The sequence below is a fragment of the Sapajus apella genome, unplaced genomic scaffold (genome assembly GCF_009761245.1).
Source record: "Sapajus apella isolate SASKATOON/1434 unplaced genomic scaffold, GSC_monkey_1.0 scaffold27, whole genome shotgun sequence".
NCBI classification, from domain to species: Eukaryota; Metazoa; Chordata; class Mammalia; order Primates; family Cebidae; genus Sapajus; species Sapajus apella.
In genome coordinates this window covers 20,261,136-20,275,058 of record NW_022436967.1, presented here as the reverse complement: position 1 = coordinate 20,275,058, position 13,923 = coordinate 20,261,136, and the positions used below count along the sequence as shown (strand labels likewise).

The 13,923-nt window shown below is 33.9% G+C and overlaps 1 protein-coding gene across 2 annotated transcripts in view; it reads right to left on the bottom strand.

Annotated features, from left to right (window-relative positions):
* PRSS12 (serine protease 12) overlaps nucleotides 1–13,923 on the bottom strand; it is a 78,155-nt gene that overhangs the window by 23,414 nt on the left and 40,818 nt on the right. For both annotated transcript variants that reach the window (XM_032292460.1, XM_032292461.1), the window contains exons 8-9: nucleotides 10,991–11,132; nucleotides 651–856 (exon numbers count right to left, since the gene is read on the bottom strand). In XM_032292460.1, the coding sequence (XP_032148351.1) occupies nucleotides 651–856; nucleotides 10,991–11,132 (348 nt within the window). The remainder of the gene's footprint in view (nucleotides 1–650; nucleotides 857–10,990; nucleotides 11,133–13,923) is intronic.

The following is a 13,923-nucleotide window of genomic DNA, read 5'->3' as shown; positions in this document are numbered from 1 at the left end:
TTGCAGTGAGCTGAGATCATGATGCCACTGCACTCTAGCCTAGGTGAAAAAGCAAAACTTTTTTCCAAAAAAAAAAAAAAAAAATTTAATATACCCAAGCTTTCAAGAACTTTATTCATTTAAAGTATGAAACATTATCATACAAAAGGATTACTTATCATTTTCCTTAAATTTTTAAATTTCAGGTAATAAAATCTACAAAAGATAATTTTCTTTTTGAAAATCATGTTTTAAACCATCCTCGTTTAAAATAGGAGTAAGATTTTAGAAATGCCTTTAATCATTTCTATATTTTCATTTCTTTCCTTTTTATGAAGTAAATATCAATTCTGACTCTTCAAAGATAGCAACAAGCATGAGAGCTTTATTTCATCTAAAAAAGGAAATATAGAAATGGCTACAAAGGTGAAAAAGGGACAATCCTGGAGATTACAAGGCCCCATAAATCCACTCCTAGCCCTGAACTTTGTTCTCCCTGTCAGCCCCACCTAAGCAAGTCTGCCAAGAACTACTGGCTCTAAGTAAAAGCACAAGACATGGGACTGTACACATTCTCGTTGTACTGGATTTCTGTTATCAAGGTACTGCTTCTAGTAATGGAGTGGAATTATTATTCTTTGACTTGTTTAGGGATCCAGAAGGTAACTTACCTTTATTACTGTTACCTGAGGCCTTCTTGCCAAAATAATCACAAATAACTCCCGCATCTTCACTGTGGCGGCAGTTGTGTCTTCCAATGGCTTGCTTGATACAGTCAGCCAAGGACCTCTCATTTCCTGTGCACTTCACATTATCCACATGGATGGGTCCTTTTCCTTCTCCAAAATAAGCCATGGTTCTAGCTCTGGCAGGACCCCTGAAGACAGAACATTCTTAATGATGTGAAGAATCAGTCAATCCTATATCTGAATAAATCACAACATATACTCATATTCAATTTTATTCCTTAATTTTTACATCTTAAAATTGGTACCTCCATGTGCTAAAAAACATTTGTTTCATGACTGTTAAAAAATTAAATAAGAAAGGTAACAACTATAACTTCTTTGTTGCCATACTCCACAGCTACTTTATTACATCACTGGCCTCTAATTTAGCTTTGGCTAAGAAACTCACATTTAATGGTACATCAAAAATTCATGATAGTCTTTAACTCTCGTTTAAGGAAAGGAAAGGAAAAAAATCACCTTTAAATTTTCTGCCCTCTTAAAGAGGAGTATTGTGAAGAAAACGATGAGATTAAATAATAACTACAGAGCCAAGAACTAATTGTTTGCCTCCTTTAGAAGAAAAAAGTACAGTTTTTTAGGCTGGGCATGGTGGCTCCCATCTGAAATCCCAGCACTTTCGGAGGCCAAGGCAGGTGGATCACCTGAGGTCAGGAATTTGAGACAAGCCTGGCTCACATGGTGAAACCCTGTTTCTACTAAAAATACAAAAAATTCGCCGGGCGTGGTGGTGGGTACCTGTAATCCCAGCTACTCAGGAGGCTAAGGCAGGAGAATCACTTGAACCCAGGAGGTGGAGGTTGCAGTGCGCCGAGATCATGCCATTGCACTCCAGCTTGGGCAACAAAAGCAAAACTCCATCTCAAACACACACACACACACACACACACACACACACACACACACACACACACGCACACACACACACAAATTAGCTGGGCAAGATGGCGGGTGGGTGCCTGTAATTCCAGCTACTCAGGAGGCTGAGGCAAGAGAATGGCTCAAACCTGGGAGGCAGAGGTTGCAGTGAACTGAGATTGCACCATTGCACTCCAGCCTGGGTGACAGAGCGAGACTCCGTCTCAAAAAGCAAAAAAAAGTACTATATATATATACATATATATATATATATATATATACATATATATATATTTGTTGTTGTTGTGTTTTAAAACAAGGTCTCATTTTGTCACTCAGGCTGGAGTGCAGTGGTGTGATCTCGACTCACTGCAGCCTTGACCTCTTGGGCTCAAGAGACCCTTTCACTTCATCCCCACAAGTAGCTGGGACTATAGGTGCATGCCACCATGCCTGGCTAATTTGTTTGTATTTGTAGTAGAAACGGGGTTTCACCATGTTTCCCAGGCTAATCTAGAACTCCTAACCTCAAGCGATCCACCCAGCTTGGCCTCTCAAAGTGCTAGGATTACAGGAGTAAGCCACTGCACTCAGCCTAAAAGTAACATTTTTAACAGAGACAGAGAAAAACAGAACTCATGACTAGATGGAAGACTTACTTTTAGTATATTACTATTTTTTGTTTTAATAACACATTTTAAAGTATGCAAATACAAAAATATTTAAATGAAATAAAATATTTCCTATGCCATATTTAGAGCTCAATTCCTGATAAATTAATGAAATAGTCATTAAAATCAAAAGATTTAAAGTATGAATTGGAAAACTATCCTTGAAACCTCAAGTTAGGGGAAAAATTAAGTGGACATAGAGGGTATAAACTATAAATTTTAAAATTGATAAAAAACAAAAATTAAATTCAGAATGTAGCTTTACTAAAAACTACCCTACAGAAAGTGAAAAGATAAATTGCAAAGTTGATATTCGTAGAAATATATTTGTTGGTGAATATACTTTCTAGTGGAGAAGAATAGCATACAATATACCAAAAAAAAGTCATTTAAAATATAAGTAATCTGTTTTTAACAAAGCTGCAGGCAATTCTTCTGTAGATAGTTCTGCATCAAACTTTGGCAAAGAAAACTAAGTTATTTCTCCACTGTTGCACGTGTTTTAAAATTATTAGACTTCTTAAAATTATATATACATAAATCTTTGCGGGCAGCTTAGATTTCTTCTTACAAGTTTTATTCAATTTTTTCTATTTTTTCAGTTATTTCTTATTTATTATATTATTCTTTATTTTATGTATTTATCGTATATCACAGTTCTTGTCTGTCTGAAATTTATTTCTGTTTAGTAAGAAATCTAGCTTTATTTTTGTCCCTAAAGTAGTTGTCCCAATAACTTTTCCTGCTGATTTGAAAGGCTTTCTTATTTATCATGCTATGTGTGCACATGCTATTTCTTGATCTTTATAGTTCTGTAATTTACAACCATGGGTAACCCTTAGAATTGCCTTTGGAAACATTTAAGATATAGCAAAACTTGAACCTCACCTCACATCAATTAAAGTAGAATGGGTAGTATTTTTTTAAGTTCCAAAGTGATTTCAATCTATCACCAAGGCTGATAGCTGCTGCTGTAGTTGTGTCATAGACCTCTTTGACTATTCTTGTGCCAGTGCCACATGGATTTTATTTCAGATGAATTTGGAAGTCAAATCTCTCTCCTCACCCCACATGCACACCAAGAAAACAGAAAGATTTTTCCTAGCATAACATTTAATGTATAACTTTATTTCTATTTTGTCTTCACATTCAGGATTGCGGTAAGTCTCTTCATTGATAAGGCCTTCTAGCTTTAGTAAAGACTAGGTTTTTCACATAGGTCTCAATTCTTACAAAGTGTATTCCTATTTTTTGTTTTGTTGTTAGTTCTTGTAACTTCTATAAATCTCTTTTTCATTTTCTACTTATCCATAGGCAGACCTTTGCTTTTAAAGTATTTATAATGTATCTTGTTACATTAATAAACACTAGTTCTGGGGTCTTTCCAGTTGATTCTCATGGATTTTTGAACAATCCCATTATTCATATAAATATTCTGACCTTTCCTTTTCAATACTGATACCTCAATTCTTCACGCTTTAGTGCAACCCCCAGACGATGCTGTCATTGAAATAATAGCAGGCATTCTTTTGTTCCTATTTGATGCTTACTTGTGATATAAAATTAAAAGTTTCATTTTGTCTTCAGCTTCCTCAGAGATTTGAGGAAGGAATGTTGATTTTATCATATAATGTTTCAGCATTATTAAGATGATCATATTTGTTTAATCATTTATTAAAATGATTGTATATTTATGGGTGACACACTGAATTATATTAATTGAATGCCTCAGTTTGAATCACTTACATTCCTACAACAGACTCCACCTATCTGCTCTTTTAATACACTATCAGATAAATTTGCTAATATTCTGTTAGCAAAATAACTTGGTATGAAGATTCATGAGATTGAGGTATAGTTTTCTTTTTTATGTGTTTACTTACCTAGTCTTGAAATCAATTTAAATTAGCCTCATAAAATGAATGGAAACATTTCCACATGTTTCTTGGCTCTGCAGCAATTCATATAATTCAGAAACTGTCTCTTAAGGACTGGTGAAAAGTCCAGTAAAAAAAATCAGAGTCATTGTTTTCCACAGCCATTAATCTAATTGGGTTTTATATCTTTTGTATCAATTTTGATAATTACATTTTTGTTGAAAATCTAGTTTCCCAGATAATCATCCGTTTCATCTAGATTTTCAAGTGTATTTTCTAAAAGTAGTTCATATTATTAATCATTTTCTTGTTGTTGTTTTGAGATGAAGTCTCACTCTATTGCCCAGTCTGGAGTACAACAGCACAATCTCGGCTCACTGCAACCTCTGCCTTCTTGGTTCAAGCTATTCTCCTGCCTTAGCCGCCCAAGAGGCTGGGATTAGAGGCATGAGCCACCACACCTGGCTAATTTTTGTGTTTTTGGTATAGACGGGGAGTTTCACCATTTTGGCCAGGCTGGTCTTGAACTCCTGGCCTCAAGAGATCCACCCACCTGTGCCTCCCAAAGTGCTGGGTTTACAGGCATGAGCCACTGTGCCCAACTGTATTATTAATCTATAAGGTTTATTGTTTGACCCTCTACGTATCTGTGCTTAAATTTCTTTTCTATTCTCGATGTTTACTTGTATTTCTTTTCTTTTCTCTCCTTTTTCTTAGGCAAAATTGCCATAAGATTGTTGAGATTGTTATTTTATTAATCTTTTTTAAAATAAAAATAATTGCTGATAATGTGTAGGTATAAGGTAAAGAGATCTGAAATTCAAAGAGGCATAATCTGAAGAAAATGAAAAACTAATAGAATTTGGAAACAAAAATTCCAAATGATTCCCAGCAGTTTCAGAGGTGAGAATGGATGGAGGTAGAAAGTAGACAGTATGTTAAATGTCTTTATCTTTTTCAGGAAGGGGAAGTTAAAGATAGTAATTTTTGAAATTACTAAGAAAATATATTTCAGCATGTTTGCTAAAAATTTAAAAAGAACTTCTAGAAAAACGGTAAGAATGTTGAATTTCTAGACCACTGAGAAAAAATGAAAATAGAAAATTGAATTAATTGTGCAAATCAAAAAACAGATGATTACACAAAGAACAGAAAATAAAACATGATAAATAAAACTAGATGGCAGGTGGAAGTAGACATACAGAAAATAAAATTTAAATCATTTAAATAAACCAAAAGGATCATTTCTTAGCAACTGATCAACTTACAAACTAAAAAAGAAGCACCATTTTAGATGTATCAATAAGTAGAAATTAGAGAATATTTTAACTAATAGCATATGATTAAAGAAATTCTCATTGAAATAGTGAAATCTAACAAATTTTCTTTTGACTGTTCTTTCTTTATATAACTAAGAACTCTGCCATCTATAGAAAAAAAGGGAAAGGCTTCTCATTGGCTTACTGAATCTAGTAATTCACAGCCGAAAATTTCAATGCATAACAGCTTCTAATAATTAGTCTTTAAACTGGATGTCAAGTGCTCCTGGTAGATAATAACTTTCCAAGGGATACACAGGCTCTAAAGAAATCAATTTTTATATCCTCAAATTTCATGTATATTCTTTCTTAAAAATAATCTTGCTGATATCAGGATAGACTTCTCTTTCAAAATTTCCCTTCTCTCACTTCACAAAAAGCATATGTTGCACTCATTCCAAATCCTACCACAGTGCATTGCTCCAAAGTTTAAAATCCTCTAGAGTGGACAAAAGAAAAGTTCAGGCTGGGCACGGTGGCTCACACCTGTAATACCAGCAATTTGGGAGGCCAAGGCGGGTGGACAAGGTCAGGAGATCGAGACCATCCTGGCCAACATGGTTTGAAATCCCATCTCTACTAAAAACACAAAAATTAGACGGGCATGGTGGCTCGTATCTGTAGTCTTAGCTACTTGGAAGACTGAGGCAGGAGAATTGCTTGAACCCAGGCAGCAGAGGTTGCAGTGAGCCAAGATGACGCCACTGCACTCCAGCCTGGCGACAGAGCAAAACTCCATCTCAAAAAAAAAAAAATTAGAAATATATGATGGCAATGAAGCTTTCTTAATCCAAGCAGCACAAACCCAACCCACTGGTCTAATTAAGAAATGAGAGCTTTTGTAAAATTTAATTTCTATGTTTAATAATTATTTAGTAATTTTATTAAAATTTGTTGTTTATTATCAGTTGTATACTAGAAATTATAAAATCTAGAGAAACTTGAAATCTGTTAGCATAATTTCTCTCTCTCCATTTACATGTGTGTATATCTGTATATATGCATATACATGTGTATATGTATATGTGTGCATATATGTGTGCGTATATACATATACATACATATTTTTAAGGCATGATAACATTGAGATTCCATGGGGGAAGAAAATTTAAAATACAATTTCAAAGAGAAAAAAAATTGTAAAATTTCTGGTCAAATAAGTATTTTTTGTTCATGTATTTTTTTAAATGGTAACAGAATCAAATTACTATATATTTCACCAGATATAATTAAAAGAGTGGTGTAACTTTTATATTCAAATGTCATACAAATATGCTAGAAATTAAATCCTTTGCAGCTATTTAAATGTAAAATAGGTATCAGATATACTTAATTTTAGGTCTCTACTAAAGCAGTGAGGATATACCATTTAAACCATTTTTAGGATTAATACTCTAATAAATATGTTCAAAAACAATGCTATATTGGAACATATGCTAATGGATCCATATAAAGTGTAAATAGAATGGAATTTCCCTCATGACTACTCAGTCTATATCAATGAATTTAATCGATCTCAACAAATTCTCTAGCAACAATCTATAAACAATATGCTCATACTCTGGACTTTGTCAGACATTATGTAATGCATCATTAAATAATGCCTTTTACTTTTCTGTTCACTTTAAGCATATCTGTATTAGTCACCATTCACATACCCTTTTTTATTATCTCATTTCTCTTTTTCCCATTATGAAAAGGCTTTCTAATAATATTTTGATTCTCAGTGTTTCCAAGGAGTAATCCTCATACACTACAGAGCTGGCTGGAGGACAGATCTCTGAAATTCCTATTTATGAGGCACAAGCCTTTTAACAGCTTCAAAGTTTCCTGGATTGATTTCTACAAAAAAATACTTTATTAAATATTTTTCATGATTCAAAATAGACATGGAGAAAAAAGGATCCTCTACTGTAGTCACATACCTGCTTATAATTATATGTATATATTTAAAATATATATATTATTTAATATATATAAATATATATATTATTTAATATATAAATATATATTAAATATACATTATATATACATTGTTTATATAAATTTATATAAATAATGTATATGATTTATATATACACTATTTAAATATATAAATATTTAAAATATATTTTAATATGAAATATATATATTCTTATATAAAATCCAATTTCCCCTCAGTGGGAAATTGTAAAAATATTCAAGTATATTTAGATTACTCAAACAGCTAAACAATTCTCATTTAAATACTATTTGATGGCAAATCGCAGATTATGTTATACAATTTGTTATAGTAACATTAAATCACTGAATTACTTATGAAGCTTTAAAACACAATTATAAAGTCTTTTGATGCTTTTCTTGATTGATAAATTTTACAGAAATATTGAAAGTTGCAACAAACTTTTGTTCACTTAATCTAGATTGTGTTTCTCATCTAAAATCACTTTTTTTTAAGCTTTATTCAGGTATAATTGATATTAAAAACTTTCATCAGTTTGGACATATGCATGCATCTGTAATACCATTACCACAACCAAGATGCTAAATATATCCATCACCTCCAAAAATTTCCTTGTGTTCTTTTCTGAGGTTTGTTTGTTTTGTTTTTTGCTTATGTTCTGTTTCTGTCTTCATTTGGTTTTGGGAAGAACACAAATGCGATCTATACCCTCAACATATTTTTAACTATATAATACCATATTGTTAACTGTAGGTACTATGTTGTACAGCAGATCTCTAGAACTTATTCATTTTGCATGACAGAAACTTTATACTCATTGGAAAATAATTTCCCATTTTCTTCTCCTCCCAATCCCTGATAACCACCATTCTTTTCTGCTTCCATAAGTTTGACTATTTTAGTTATCTCATGTAAGTGGAATCATGCAGTATTTGTCTTTCAGTAACTGCAACTGTGTGTGTGTATATCTATATATACACACACACACACACAACTGTATATTCAGTAACTGTATAGATATACACAGTACACACACACACACAACTGTATATTCAGTAACTATATATATATATACACACACAACAGTATACACATACACACACACACACACACACACACACACACACACAGAGCCCACATTTTCTTTATCCATTCATTTAGGCTGTTTGCATATCTTGGCTAGTGCAAATAATGCTGCAATGAACATGGGAGTGCAGATATTTCTTTGACACCCTAATTTTAATTTTTTTGGCTATATACCCAGGAATGGGTTATCTAGATCATATGGTAGTTCTATTTTTAACTTTTTAAGGAACTGTTTTCCATACTGTTTCCATATTATTTTCAACAGTGGCTGTACCATTCTGCATTCCCACCAACAATGTATAAGGGTTCTAGTTTCTCCACATCCTCACCAACACCTGTTATCCTTTGTTGTTTTGACCATAGCCAACCTAATATGAGGCTAAATTCACTTTTGAGTTAAATGTTAAATGGACTAAATGATTGTGTTAGTCCATTCTTCTATGGCTATAAAGAAATACCTGTGACTGGGTAATTTATAAAGAAAAGATGTTTAATTGGCTCATAGTTCTACAGCCTTTATGGGAAACAGGGTACTAGCATCTGCTTGGCTTCTGCTGAATCCCAGGGAGTTTTCAATCATGGCAGAAGGTGAAGGGGGAACAGGCAGGCCACACAGTAAAAGTAGCAGCAACAAGCGGGGTGGGAGGGTGCCACACACTTTTAAACAACCAGATCCCATGTGAACTCAGAGCATGAGTTCATTTATCAGCAAGGGGATGGCCTAAGCCATTCATAAGGGATCGGCCCCCATGATCCAAACACCTCCCACCAGATCCCACCTCCAACATTACAGATTACATCTCAACGTGAGATTTGGGTGGGGACAAATATCCTAACTGTATCAATGATGATAAATAAAAAGCAATGAAAAATTTAGAAAGAAATTCAAGTAATAACACACAACTATATGTGTGTTGATGATGCCTGATGAACATGCTTAGGAAATTTTTCTCTCCTTAAACTTGGCTGAGACACACAATTTGAGGATCAACTTTGGTGCCAATCCTTCCCTTCATACCTCCATATGTAATACTAGGTTTCTTGGATCACCTCCACCAAAACAGTAAAATTAAAATATGGCCAAGAAACCAGTCTCAAAGAGCAATATCTTTTAATGGCTGATTTGGAGTGAGGAAATGTACTGAGAATGTAATGCAAGAATAAGATTTTTTTTTTTTTCAAATGGAAAAAGGAATGATAGAAACACAGTGAGCAAAAGAAATTTAAAATTAATCACTGACTAAATTCACTTTCACATCTAATGTAGACTCTCCCTACTTTCCTCTACTGCCCATATTTTGAAAACTGAAAATTTCTATCATAGATAAAGGATTCATTGGCTGCAGGATAACTGGAATTGCAAATGGGTCCAAAACAGCTGTAAATTGAAGTAGTATTGAGTAACCAGAAACAACTTTGATTTTGAAGTTTACCCCCTAAATCTGAACCTTTATTAAAACAGAAATGCTTTTTAAAATAAACATGTAATGTATTCTTTATAGAAAATAACCATATGAACTGTTCAATATTTAATATGTATATAGATATATAATTAAGGATATATTTTTAAATCCAAATTACTATTAGTAATCTACTCTGAGCTAGGCAATTTATGTATATTATCTTAAATTTATAGCCCTCTAAATTATAACATATTCCATATTTTTTTACTTCAAAAACATTATTTAGGGTGCTTTCACAGTCATTCATGACATATGCAGAGCCAGTAAAACAGATGATCTGCCTTCTTTTTTCTGCTCTCATACCGTAAACAAGTGTCCTTTTCACATTCTGTTTAGTGCCATGTTCTTATTGCAACTTGTGCCTGAGTGAAGCTTATCTAATGCATGCATTTTCTCTTTAAATCACATCACAGCCTTTTTGGACTTAGGAACCCTACACGGCACTTCAGTACTACAAATGGGGGCCATTTTAAACAGTGAAGTCATCAACAAAGAAAGCACAGAAATGCCAAAAAAAAAAAAATGGCACCATATAGACTGTAAAAAAGGACAACTGTTTACAAGTATGAAAGCTGAAACAAGAGGGGAGAGCAGTGACCTCAGCTCTAGGAGCAATGGCTCAGCATTTGCTAATTCAGTGTCCACAGCAACTTTTTAACTATCATGAAAAATGAGAACCAACAATAATTTCAGTAACTGTAGAGTCTCTTAAAAGGCTGCAGTGTTGAAACATCAATCACAGAGAAAAGGTTAACTGATAGAAGTGATACAAGCAGTATTATGACTAGTCAGAGTTATTAGACTATTTTGTTATTAGACAAAAAGCTACATTTCTTATGTGACATAATATTTCTTGTGAGAAGATAGAAAAATGTGAGTAGGCTCTACTTATTACTTCTTATATAATTCTGGATCAAATCAATACGTGGCCAGTATTTTCAAATGAATGAGAGAAGCTCATGTTAAGAAGTAACTCATTAGAATAAGCATTTAAAAAATCAGATATGCTCATCAGTAACCATCTCAAATAATTAGATTTTTCTTACTTATAACCAAGCTGACGACAGATCACAGCTGCATCCTTATCAGTCCATCCATCATCACAGATTGTTCCCCACTGGCCATTGATAAAAACCTCTACTCGTCCTTCTTTCTTATTTTCTCCATCCATCAGTCTGACAGGAAAACCTAAGTCATGATTCAAACGTATTAGAAAAGCCCAAAAAAGCAAACTGACGCTAAAGCATGAGCAACTCTGCAAAACACAATTGTTCTTTTAAATCAGCTATAAAATCAGATGGGGAATACTTTTTTGAGGGAGAGGAGATACATCAATAAAAATTTTACCCACTTTCATAATGTCTCTTGCAGCCTTGAATTCAAAGTGCTCACCTTCCTCAACTCTGTATCCCCAGAATGTGGAACAGTTCCTGGCATATAGAGGATATGCAATTGCTGTTTGCTGAATGAATAAATAGCATTATAAAACTGCGAATTATTTTATTACACCTTACTTCTAAATAGTAAAAGAACATTAACTTGAGGTTGGTTTTGCTTCATGTCCGTTCACTTATCCATGAACACAGCTAGAAGTTTATACTCCAAAGCCAAGATTTTTAGAAAGATATAAACAGACACAACCTTGGCATTCATAGTTGGGTAACTTGATACAAGTCTAATGCTGGAGGAGGCAAAAAAGAAAAAAAGAGGAGTAAATAGGGACAATTTCCATCTAAAGCTTTCTATTTACTGTTGATTCAAGGGAAGGAATTAAGTCACCAAAATTACTGACTTAAAAGTTGAGAAACTGAGCTCTAGCAAATTGAGGTTTATCTAAGTTAATACAAATGACGCGCTTCGTAAAGTGTCACATATAACCACACCAATAAGTACGATGTTGAATTGAAACTCCTCACTGTGACTTGCATGAGTTGAATTGTGACGTCATTAGCATGGGTCCTAATCAAATATGCTGGCATTCCTATAAAATGGAGAAATTTGGACATGAAGAAGGAAGATGATATGAAGAGACACGGGGAGAGGACTGCCGTAAACAAGCTAAGGAGAGAGGCCTGGAGCATATCTCTCTCACAGCACTTCCCTCACAGTTCTTTCTGAAGGATCCAACCCTGCTGACATTCCATTTTGGACTCCTAGGCCCTGGAACTGTGAAACAATAAATACCTGTGTTTAAGCCATCTCTGTGGAACTTTGTTACAGCAACCCAAGCAAGGTAACACTCACATGTTTGATTACCTAGTTTCTGGAAGGGTCTCCAGCTTCAGGACCAAGATTTATTGGTAGGGATTTAGGGAATACAGTAAAGCATGGTAAAATTATCAGGAAATTTAAGGAGGTAGAATTTTGCAGGTAATGGACAATGTATTATTTAATATATGTTTAAATCAACATGTGAAATTACTAAATCAACATTTGTTAACTAAAAGACAGGACTGTTAGCAAGATGGACACATTCTATTTCTATTCCTCTGACCCATTTTGTACTTCTCCTTCCTTCTGTGCTGTCCCAAGAGTTGCTGGCTCCCCATTCTCTATCCCTGATCATGTTCACTTCATGGGACAGGCAGTACATCAGGATCACAGAGCAAAATCAAACTCAACAAATGTTTATGGAGCGCCAACTCTATGTATGTACTGCTTCCTATTAGCTGAATAAAAACTTGGAGTTTTAGCTATAACACAATATTGAAACTTCACGTTTCTTATTAATATATCTGAAATTTGGGGGTTCTTTGCAAGAAGAGAAAGTGAAAAAGTAATCCTCAGATACCAAAATCAAACCAATGAAGTTCTTTTCTTAAGGTTTTCATTTTTTCTATCTTTGGATATTTGGTTCAAAATTAAGAAAACATTTGCACATGAAATTAGAGCTACATGTTCCATTCCAGTAGTTTTACAGGCAGTTTTTAATGTACTCTAAAGTCTAACTTACATGCTTTGTAAAAAATAATGCATATAATATTTCTGAACTTAATTTTAGCCATTCATTCTACAAAATTATTGAATTCTTAATTCTTGAAGGGAAATTGGATGACAAAAGTCATTCTATCCATACACTGTCACTATTAAGTTCGTGCTGCTACAGAAACAATAATACATACCATGTTTTATTTCTAAAATCTTAAATAAATATTAAGTTTTTGAGAAAACCAAACAATCCTATAGGTATACAGTTATCTTTAATTATATGTCTCAAGCTGACTTTCAGTAGTTCTCTTTAACTTTTCCTGTAACATATTATTTTTAGAAAATAATACTGTCTTTTAGAAAAAACATAAATTCTAGCATGCATATGTACACATTAAAAGCCTAATTTTAGGCCAGACATGGTGGCTCATGCCTGTCATCTCAGCCCTTTGGGAGGCCAAGCGGGCAGATCACCTGAGGTCAGGAGTTTGAGACCAGCCTGGCCAACATGGCGAAACCCTGTCTCTACGAAAAATACAAAAGTTAGCCGGGCGTGGTGGTAGGCACCTGTGGTCCCAGCTACTCAGGAGGCTGAGGCAGGGAGAATCACTCGAACCCAGGAGGTGGAAGTTGCAGTGAGCCAAGATTGTGCCATTGTACTCCAGCCTGGGCAACAGAGAGAGACTCTGCCTCAAAAATAAATAAATATATATATAGTAGTTTTTAATAGGTGGGACGCCAAATGATCTATGAATGAACAAACAGAAATATGATTCTATCCCAAAAGGTCATTTGGCTCAGACATAATGTTCTTCAGACAAATGACTTTAATGAATAGACACATTGCTGAGATTAGAATCAAAGAGATTCATAATAATGACCATATGTTTTATTAATGATTATCATCCTCGGGTTTTTAAATTAAAAAGAAAAAATACATCTAGAGTCCTAGAATTTAAAATATTTTCAAGAGAACTGAAAAGATTAGTTATTCCAACCATATGATGTATTTAACAACACAGGCCTACAGAGAACTCAGATCGCAGAGTAT